Raw genomic sequence first — 11,753 nt, 5'->3', positions numbered from 1 at the left:
AGCTACACTAATTGTTGAAGAAGATGGATAAGGAAGAGCATGACTCTTAGCAGACTGACAAGATTCACAAAGTGTAGCTACACTAATTGTTGAAGAAGATGGATAAGGAAGAGCATGACTCTTAGCAGACTGACAAGATTCACAAAGTGTAGAAGATAAATAAGAATCAATAACCTCATTGACTGAAGAAAGCACATGCTTGAGAGTCTTGTAGGCTGGATGACCAAGTTTATTATGCCAAGTTCTTGAAGAAGACAATCCAGATGAAAAGGCTTTCTTAAGTTGTGCAGATGTAAACTCCATGTGGTATAAGCCATCTTTAACAGGACCAGTAAGAAGGACTTTGTTGGAAACCAGATCCTTAATAAAAAAAATTATCAAAATAACAATTGAAAATAACAATTGTTTTCTTTAATAAACTATAGGACATAAATCAGATTCTTGGCAATGGATGGAACATGAAGCACATTAGAAATGCTGAATTTAACATTGTCATTATGAAAAATAGAAGAGCCAACATGGGTAATATGCAAACCTGATCCATTTCCTACTGTCACTTGATTAGAACCTTGGTACTCAGAGTGCAAGTTAAGGTTTGATAAATCTAGGGCTGCACATGGATCGGGTTGGGTCGGGTTTGGCCTCACCCACCACCCGACCCACTGCTGGTGGGTAATTGAACTTTTCACCCGCAACCGACCCACCATAATAATGGGTCGCTTTTCACCCGACCCATAATAAGGCGGGTTGGGTCGGGTCGGGTGGTGGGTTACCCGTCATATTTTATATCTTGCAGGAAATTGAAATCAATTTCAAATGAATCCCTAGATTTATCTATCAGAAAGACTAAAGATCATCAAAATCTCTCGATTCCTAAAGATAAAAGATCATCAAAATCATATACGTTCTTTTACTCTCACCATCTCTACCCTTTTACTGCATGCTCTTGTCGCTCTTCCGTTTGATTTGGTGGTTATTCCATTGGATAAATTCATGACAATCTAATACCTTCGCATTATCTCTCTTCAGTATCATGTGTGTTTAAGTGTTTTTCCAGTGATTCTATTTTGGTTGTTAATAAGGGCACACATGCATCAACCCCCTTTTGTTTTTTAGCCAAATTCATATAGACAGAAATGTTGACTCTGTCCAATCATCATATCATTGATTTTCACTTTTCATCCCAATAGAAGTTGTAACTTCATCACAGCAGAACAAAACATCAAAATTTCTTTATCCAGAATAAAAAACGATCTTATAAGCATCCAAGATACACAACTAATTACGGGCTTAATTCATATTTGTGAAACAAAAGGATTGATCAAACCCTAATTTTCATGGAGTTTGAAGAACAAACGGTGATGTTGGTAGGTCTTAATTAGTCCTAATTTTGATGAAAAATGCGAGTGTGATGCTTAGTTAGGGTTAGGTATTTTATTTTTTCAATCCAATGGCTGAGATTCATTCTAGGATAGAAAATCTAAGGGGTAGCATGCTAGGGAATATTGGGCGGGTTGGTGGGTCGGGTCGGGTGAAGGAAGTTCCTACCCGCAACCGACCCAACATACGGTGGGTTTTCACGTGCCTCACCCATAGTCGACCCATACCTAGGTGGGTCGGTTCGGGTACGGGTATTTTTCGACGGGTGTGGGTTGGGTCGGCGGGTCGAGTCGGTTATGTGCAGCCCTAGGTGTGGATATATGACCATTTCCCAATTTTGAACTTGGCCAAAGTATTTGAGAAAGATGTCAATTATGTTGATACTGAGCCAACTGCAGCACGGTACGCGTACGAGGACTCTAAGAAAAGGAACAAAAAGAAGTTGGTGGCAAGTTTGAGAGAGACGTTAGACCGTCTTGGTGTTGATGATGTCACTTTTCAACCATATGAGAAGGAAGATGAAGAAGATGAAGTTGTTGAAGATGAGGATATGCCGGTAGGTATGTATCATGGGCCATTGTGGTATCCCGGTGGTTATGTTATATACGATCCTAGGCGAGTACTCCGTCAATTATGATGCGTCCAAAAGGTTCCTTTGTTTGACGAGAAATTCAGGTTGTTACCAAAGAGTGATAAGGGAACTAAAAGCACCACTTCATCTTGGGAACCAAAGTATGATCCTGATCCCACCGTTGAGTTTTAGAATAATTTAGACAATCACACATTAGATGCATCCAAGTTAATACCTTTACTTGATGATCCATGTGAAGAGGATCCGGGCTATATGGATTGGTATAACCAAATTTCTCATCCCTTCATTATCAATAAGAAAAGGCAAAAGATAGCTGATAAGGGGAAGGCGAGGCCAATCAAGATAACCAACAAGTCTACTTCCGAAGATGTAGTCAAGGCTTTCAAGATTATGGTAAGAATGACTTCACTTTATACTATTTTCATATATTAGTTATGGTAAAAATGTCTTCAACCTCATGGTTATAAGTTGTTGACAAATGAAAAAATAGGTTGCCGCGGGTAGGGAGATGTTGAAAAAAATGAAGGCCAAACTTGGTTGCAAAACACCAATGACCGTGGAAGAACAAAAATACCTCATCAACAAGTGGGATGCAATCATCAACAAAGGACAAGGACCCGAGGAACCCGAACAAAGGCCTACCACTAAGAGGTCTCGACAAGTTGGTGAAGGTACAAGCCAAGGTGGTGCTACCGTCCAACCCGGTAATGATGCGTCGGAAGATGAAGACCAAGGTGGAAGAAGAGGTGGTCGTGCAACTAAGAAGAGGGTCGTGGTTAAATGCCCTTTTATGTACACTTTTATGGTACACTTTTATGGTATTTTTCTTAAGTTTTAAGTACACTTTTATGGTGTTGCAAACACCTTTGCTTTAGTTCCTGAACTTTGTTTTTAATGGTGCTGGGATTGGGTTATGGACACCTTCAATTTCATGTTTTAATGAATAGCTTAACAGTTATGCGCGAATTTATAGAGTTCGGCTTATCCTCTAATGTTAGTTACGCGCCGAATCATTTGTCCTTCAGGTTCGGCGCATTCGATAATCACCTTATGTGCCGAACTATAAACATTTACAGGTTTCGGCTTATACGATATCCTCAATATGTGCCGAACCACGAACAATATTTTAACCCAAAAATTAACAAATTCATGTTCGGCTCAGACGATAATCATATTATGTGCCGAACCTTGAACATAAGAGGTTTCGGCTGATACGATATTCTCCATATGTGCCGAACCAGTAACAATATTTCAACCCAGAAATTAAAAATTATGTTCGGCACATACGATTTTGGATATGTAAGCCGAATTAGTAATGATTCTATTCCGGGCTATTCAGGATGTTGTTCGGCTTACTATGAAACTTTCATATAAGCCGAACTAGTGTCTAGCAAAAGGGTAGGAATTGGAAATTATAGGTTCGGCGCATGCAGTAAACAGATTCAGTAAGCCGAACCGTTCATCAATTGGTAGATACGGCTCATAGATGTGAGCCGAACCTCAACCTGTTTCGCCGAACCATGATTCAAAAAACCTAACTTTTGATAATTGAGAGCTATAAAAGTGAGATTAAGTATAGGATATAAGTGTACATGTGTATTAGAAGCATTGGGTTCCTCATCAATGTCTTCATCATCAGGATTTGGCTCATAAAAACCATCATCTTGAGTTTGTGCTTGAATTTGAGCTTGAGTTTGAGTGGGTGTAAAATCATTCTCATAATCTAAGAAATCAGCCATTTGGGAATCATTGGTGTAGTTGATGTTTATTTTCCTAGGTTTTTTAGATGATATATGACCCTCCTCATCCTCCATTGAATCAAGAATTAGAATTTTCTCACTTTCTCCTTCTCTTTCTCTCCTTCTTAACCAAACCAAAACTTTGATTTTTTTTCCTCAAATTTTTCATCTAAACAACTCTTATAATTCTGAAAATTATTTTAATCACTAAACAAAATATTTAATCATTAATCAAGATTATTAACACTAATACGTAAAGGGAAGATTTGCCATTAAAAAATTTTGGGTTAAGGGGTTATCTGATTTTGCTATTTCACAACCTTTTTTGTCTTCATTCAGTATGCCTTGGAAGATTTTGGTATGCCCAATATTATGGTTCTTTTCATACACTCGTAGTGGGCTCCAAAACATGCTTCTTGTTTAGATTTTGCAAACAAAGTAAATGGGCCAATAATTTTGGGGCAAAAATTCTTGATCCTATAACTTAGGGGCGAGTATCTGGCACGGACTCTGCGGATTTATTCGGGATCCTCCGTATTTTTTGCGGGTAAGTGCCCGGAAAGTTTTCTAATAAGTTGGACGTGGATGCGAATTTTGAAATCCAACATATCAAGGATCGGGTCCGGATCACTGTAGTCATCCTAGCCAAGATGGTCGAGATTTCGTCGAAAATTCTGTTTTCATCCCACGATATAACGAAACAGCTAATTTCTCCGAGTCGGAAAGGTGACGGAAATATCACTTGAATTGGCAGAGATCAAGCCGATACGAGTCAGCCGGGATGAGGGGTATTTCGGTAAATTTTTCATAAATAAACTTATAATCCGTGAATCGAAATTGGTTTTCAGTTTAAGTTCGATGGTTTTTTGTTTTTTTTTTTGTTGCAAGATATCTACTTTAAGAATTGGATTAGATGTGAGTTGGAGAGGATGCCGATAAGTATAGTGTCTCATGATAGCCAGAGCTAACTAGGATGGAGAGGACTCTTTATGTTCAAAAGCACTTCTCCTTCTAGATAGTCTAACACTTAGTGGAGGCTAATGCTATAGAAATGGAGTCTTCATTTCATATTCTCCAATCAGCTGATTCGTTCCTTGGTTCTTGCACGCATGAGCTACCGCAAAACGTTTAATCTACCTCAACACATCAGCTGATTGTAAACAACCTAAGAATAAATTAACAAAGATGGAGTTAGAAGTAGCTTCCTGAGTAGCACAAGTGTACCAAAGAAATCAGATTTGTTCTCACGTCCGGAACATGCCTAACCTTAGTTAAAATGTTCACCATACCGTCATACATCTTAATTTGAATTTTACCTACACCCACCACTTTACAAGTGACATTGTTTCCCATAAGAGCTTTACCACCTTTTATAGCTTGATAAGTCGTAAACCACTCTCTATGAGGACACATATGAAAAGTACACCCCAAATCAAGAATCCACCCATTCTTTGAGCTTTCGGTATTAACCGTGAGAAGCGTTCCATCATCACTTTCTACTTCAATATTTGCTGCGGTGCCTTGATTAGTATTCTTATCAACATTCTTCCTTTTTGGACAATCCTTCTTGAAGTTCACTTGTTCCTTACAATGAAAGCAATAGAATTTACGGATTTAGATTTAGACCTTGACTTTGATCTACGCCTATCGAATCCACACTTTTAGTTTCCTGTTCCTCTTACAAGCAACTCATCTCCCGAATTATATTTACCATCAATACCCGCCTTCTTTAACTCTTTAGAGTTCAAAGCCTCTTTAACGTCTTCCATGGAAATTGTGGTTTTTCCATAAATTACGGGATATCAATATAATTATCATAAGATGGTGGTTAGGAACAAATCAAACCAAATGCTTGTTCTTCATATTCAATTTAGACGTCAATATTTGCAAAATCTAAGAGAATTTTATTATAATCATCAATATGATCTATAATAGACATTTCTTCATGCATTTTAAGAGTATGTAATTTCTTCTTAAAATATAAACGATTAGTTACGGGTTTAGTCATACACCTTTTATCCAATTTGTTCCATAGCCCATCCGGAGTCATTTCTGTCACCACTTCTCTCAAGACCTCATTGCTCAAACACAATAAAATAAATCCATGTGCGTTCTCCATGAGTTCATCATTTTCCTCATCCTTCAATGTTGTTCCTAGACCCGTTTTTCCCTCAAAGTTTTCACCAAACTTGTTGTACCAAAACATCCCTCATCTTTAGCCTCCATAAATTGAAATCATGCTTTTTATCAAATTTCTCAATCTCATACTCTGCCGCCATCCTAGATCGCTCCCACCTGGAGCTCTGATACCAATTTATTATAACAAATGGCACAATCTAGCACAATCAATTAAGAATTGAAAATGGAAATGAAATCAGAGTAAAATCAAGCACACATAACACATGGATTTATAGTGGTCCGATCAAGATGATCTACATCCACTTGCGAAGACAACGAAATGATTCCGCTACAATTAAATAAGGTTATAAGGTATTTCTCTTAATCCCCTCTCAAAAACTCTAGCCCCATTTTGGTACGTCCCTTTCTCTCTCTATTACATGAGTTTCTCTTGCCAACAAAAGAAAATAGGTTTTCTTTTTATTCTCCTGATGCCCAAATTTTGGTGCAACAAAAGTTTATTACATGGGCTTTAAAGGGATCAGGCCCATACCAGACTAACACTTGTATCCAAGGCACTAAATACAACAATTTATTATGGTGCATGTGCAAATGCTTAGAGCTTCTCCAATAGAGGGTGAAGGTCTTATTTTTTTATGACACATAGGATTTTGGGCCCTCATTTACATTAAATCCATCTCTAACAGTGGGTCCTATTAAATAGGAAGGGTGTCAAAATAAATATGAAGGTCTTAAAGCTTATTTAGACCTTCGCAATGACCCCCACGTCATTTTTTTAACCATATTTTAAATTTTTACATTTTAGTAACTCTTTTTGAACCAATAGGAAAAAATGAATCAATTTTATCATTATCCAAAAAAACAAATCCTCAAAAGAAGACCCCACACTGTTGGAGATAGTCCATGAGCAAACCATTACCATTTTTGCCACATAGTATGACCCATAAATAAGGATCTAAAAAAAACTCCACGCAGGATTTTTAGCACCCACCGTTGGAGATGCTCTTAGTACCTTCGGTGCATTTCTTCACATCTTCAGGGCCCGGTAGCTTTAATATGCCTGGAAGGCCATTCAAAAGCTAGTATGCTTTTGATATTCAAATATGCAACACAACTGTTTTTATCATCATTCTTTTTTAAATATATATATGCAGGCCTGTGATGAACTTTATACCCCGTGTTACTGTTAATTCCAGTGTTATGCTGTTTTCATTCACTCTTAACAAGGGCTTACATTGATTTTCACAGACTCAATTCTGAAGAAATAATTCTCTTATGTTTCGACGTTTTTTACAGGATTTGCATCTGCTGCATTAATTGAGCATAGACTCACGATAAAGTTTATGTTAGGAATATCTATTGTGTTTATCTCAATGCACCAGATGAATAGGCATTTGTTGTGGAGAAAAAGAGCAGCACTAGTGCATTACGATGCACAGTAGTATTACGAGCAACACTAGTCTTTGTATATTAAGTTTGTAAATCCTCAAAATGGAAGTTTGTATACATCCTTGAATTTGAGCAATTGATCTAAGTTTAAATACTTTCTGGATCAGGATAAGTGATACATCTTTCATAAATATGGCAGCCGGAGCAAATGACGATGTGAGAAACTTCACCATGGTTTGAATGAGTAGTTATCGATTAATTAATTTCAGTGCCCTTGCACCCGACGTTTGATTCTTTCTTTTTGTTTGGGGATTCTTTTCGGTCCACTAGTGATCCCTATGTAGCTTAGGAAGTCTACTAAACCAAGGAGAAAACAGTGGACGGACAGTGAGTTAAGGAGAAAACAGTGGACGGACAGTGAGTTAAGGAGAAAACAGTGGACGGACAGTGAGTTAATTTTCAACACGAAAGAGAATATATTCATTTAGAAATTTCCATTCCTCGGAATCAGTTTCCAACTCTGATAAGAAGCTAATGGGTTAATTTTGAAAAGACTACGGATTCCACAGAGTTATATTTGTGGATAACCATTAGCTAAACATGTTTGTGGACACATCACATTAAGAAGACATACAGACTAAACAAGGGGTATGTATGGCTTCTGAACCACTCCAAGCTAGTATTGCCAAGCATAAGCTTTGCAAACTCCGCAACCTGAAACTCAAATACGAAGTGCAGTCCTCGAGAAGAATACCTTTCAAATTACAGAACTAGTGCAAAGTGCAGCCTCGCAAAATATATAATAAAATGTAAAGCTAAGAAGAATTGAAATAACTGAACAATATACTACATTTATAAAATTGGAGAAAATAGTTTTTTATATATTTATGGAACTGCACCGTGCACGGCTGCCTACGTACCCATTATGGGATCAAGCCCAACGTAGTTCTATTCTATTACAACTGTTTGATAGTTTGACCAGTAGAATTATAACATCTTTATCGATCGTTTAGTACATGGGTTCAAAATTGGGGAAATATGCTTTATAAGCAACAGGATCCCATCCAAGCTTGGAAATCTTCACTGCTTCAGAATCACTTGCTTTTAATACCTTTCTCGAGTCGTAGTAGGTATAGCTGTTATCCCGCGGAGTACTACTATTAAGTTTATCTTCAGAAGTTGGTAACAGATCATCCAGATTTTCCCACTCATTATTATCTGGAGTAGTAGTGTTAAGGCTATCTTTAACAGCTGGTAAACCATTATTATCGAAGGAAAAGAACTCCTCCCATCCATCATCATTGACAAATTCATCAAAGTCAGGCATCGAGGCTGAAAGCATACTTGTTGGTGCAGGTGGTACTGGCACAGGCACATAAGGATCCGTTGTCTTCATTGCCGGTGGTTGTGATGGAACCCATTCTGATAATTCTGCGTTACTGAAAACTGGTGCAGATGCTTCTGATAATTTTCCGTTGTTTAAATGGGATTCTACGTTATTGAAAACTGGTGGTGATGATGCAACCCAATCTGATGATGATTCTACGTTATTGAAAACTGGTGCTGCCTCTAAATCCACAAATTTTGATGTAGATGTTTCTGCTGGCAGTGGTGATGGAACCCATGATATTGAAGATCTATTGTTAGCTGGTGGCTCTACAGCAGGCACTGCATCCGTTGAGGGAGATTTCGTTGCCTCTTTGCTACAGGTTGAGATTGTGGTTGTTTTGTCGTACTCCATGGACGTCGAATATCGGTATTTTGCATCTAATCTCACACAAAACATACTCGGGATCCGCCTGTTTTTACAAGATAAATATTAATTAATTATATATATAGAATCCAAGATACGTATTAATATCGTTAGCTAGATTATGATCTAGAGGTGTTAAAACATATATACATACCTTTATATTGTTGTTTGTGTAATAATCGGGGAGCAACGAATATTCATGCATGATCCAGTGACCCTTCTCACGTTCAACTTCACGTTTCTTTTCCTTGGGAACATTCCATTCGAAGTTGTACATTCTTTTCGTTCCAATTGGTTTTTTATCATCATCTTTTAGGGTTGTTGGTTTTTGTCCACTCCATGTTCCATCTCCGGTTTTTCGATTCACATTCTTACCACATGAACTCACTTTGGTTATGGGAGTGAAAAAGTATCCTTGGTTTCTCTGGATCTCTTGAAACAGGAGGAACGGATTTGAATACCTGTAGATGTCTTTCTCCAAGATAAACCAACTAACATCCGGGAGAGTGTTTTGGACCTTTCTAACCAGATAATCTTTAATTATTTGTTTGTCGCTTGGCATAAACTTATAACCTGGAGGTAATACTCCTTTATTTAACACCATCTTCGCCTCTATTTTTTCTCTCGAACGATCCACAAATTAACTTTGATTTCTCAAGTTCTATCTCTCTCGCTCTCTATATATCTTTGTATCACAGAATTGGAGAGCTTGTATGTTTATTTATAAGAATTCAAGTAGGTGCTATAGTAGGAATAAGCTTTATAAATTAAACTTGAGCCTTAAGAAAGGGAAATCCGTTCAAGTATAATCCACCACCTACGTACGGCGGTGCACCACCGCCTGATAATAATTATATGTCCACGTGTATTTTAGTAATCCAACTTAGACTCCGAGAGGTAGAAGCTGCAGAACCTTAATTAGGAAGCCTTTGTTTAATCAGCTTTAACCATTGAGAAAACAAGGAGTAAACTGAAGAATGGAAGATGACCGAGAGCTACAACTATTTAGGGTTTCTAGTAGAACCGTTATAGGCGTATTTTGGTATCACTACAAGAAAAGTTGGATTAAGCGACCATGCATTTTTGGTTGCAAAAGCCCATATTGAGTCGCTCTAACCCTTAAAGCGACTTAATTTGGCTCTCGCTCTCGAGTTGCAAAAGGTGGGATTTCTACAAGTCTAGAGCAGCTAGGCAATCGCTTTAGTAATCAAGCAACTATCATGTAGCGTCTTTTTTCTTAATTGCTTCATGACTAAACCGACCTCCCTAGAGCAAGCAAAATAGTGATCGCTTTAAAGCTAGACCAACCAAAATACAACAAGTAAAACGTTGATCACTTCATAGATAGACCAACCATAATAGAGCAAGTGAAATACCTGAAGTTGGTTGCTTACATTTTTGAGCTACCAAATGTTTTGCCCTGAAGTTGGTTGCTTGCGTTTTTGAGCTACCGAAGTTGGTTGCTTACATTTTTGTGCTACCAAACTTTTTGCCCTAAAGTTGGTTGCTTACATTTTTGAGCTATCAATCTTTTTGCCCGCTACATCTATTGTTCTGGTGCCGAACGTATCTGGCCTATTGATAGGCTTCTAAAAGGTCCTACAAATTATAACCGCAAGTGCACGGTGTCGAAAGTGGCAAATGTGCAAGTACGGGTCGATCCACAGAGATCGGGTGTGTTTCGGAAGTGTCTTAGCTATTTGGGTTCCTAAATTTGCTTTAGGCTTAGAAGCCTTTTGGGAGTGTTGGGCTTAAAGTGCTAATGGGTTTGTTCTCAATAAAATGAACTGAGCTTGGGCTCAGTTATCTTTGAAGTGCAAATGGGCTTTGGGCCTTAAACTTAGGCTTTTGATTAAGCCTGAATTGGATTGGGTCTTAACCTTAACCTAAACTGGGCTTTGAGCCTTAGTGAAATGGGCCTCAGTGAACTTTGGACTCAGTTGGACTTTGGACTCAGTTGGCTGCAGGAGCTGGACTTGGCAGGAGAAGAAGTGACAACAGCAGCAGCATCCTTGGCAGCAACCTTGGCAGCAGCAACTCAGGCTTGGCAGCAACAGACAAGGCAGCAGCAGCTTGGCATCAGCATCAGCAGCAGCAGTACTGCAGCTACACAGCAAGGCCAAGGAAGGCAACAGCAACAGAGTTGCAGCAGCCAAGTGCAGAGGCAGTGGGAAAAGAAATGCAACAGAGTTGCAGCACTAGAAGTAAATCAGCAAATAAACATGGAAGTAAAACAGTGACAGAAACAAAGAACAAAGCAACTACAAGCATAAAACAGTGCAAGATGAACCAAGGCCTAAGCCAAGGGCAGGGGTGATAAAGAAACTGACAAGAAGCAATACTAAGGCAAGAAAACAGGCAAACTAAAAGAATGGGAGGAAAATTAGCTTGCTCATTGTCACTAGTGAGCACTAATTTCCCCCAATGCACAATCAGCACATTGCATACAAGCATACACAGGGAATGGCAAGAAAATCAGCTTGCTTTAAGCACTGATTTCTTCCATTACACAATCAGTTCATTGCTTCAAATGTATCTAGCCTAACATTCCTTCAAATGACAGTGAATTAAACATGACACAACAATGAGGATAAACATATAAACAAACATGAACATAAGCACAACTAACAGGAGCAGAACTGAAATACTAACAGGAATTAATTTAACCTAACATGATACTTAACACATTAACAGTGAATAACACAACATCACAAACATAACAAGAGCACAGCAATTAACAAGAAACAATATTGAGAACAAC

General features: G+C 38.3%; 1 protein-coding gene across 1 annotated transcript; it reads right to left on the bottom strand.

Moving 5' to 3' along the window:
* Positions 1-8,248: 8,248 nt before the first annotated feature.
* Positions 8,249-9,596, bottom strand: LOC113280390 (NAC domain-containing protein 2-like). Its single transcript, XM_026529017.1, has 3 exons — positions 9,147-9,596; positions 9,028-9,038; positions 8,249-8,942 (listed from the first exon to the last, which is right to left on the bottom strand). The coding sequence occupies exons 1-3, from the start codon at positions 9,594-9,596 to the stop codon at positions 8,249-8,251; spliced, it is 1,155 nt and encodes a 384-aa protein (XP_026384802.1).
* Positions 9,597-11,753: the final 2,157 nt, after the last annotated feature.

The sequence above is a fragment of the Papaver somniferum genome, chromosome 5, assembly GCF_003573695.1.
Source record: "Papaver somniferum cultivar HN1 chromosome 5, ASM357369v1, whole genome shotgun sequence".
NCBI classification, from domain to species: Eukaryota; Viridiplantae; Streptophyta; class Magnoliopsida; order Ranunculales; family Papaveraceae; genus Papaver; species Papaver somniferum.
Note: the sequence above shows the minus strand (reverse complement) of the source record. Positions and strands in the feature narration are given on the sequence as shown.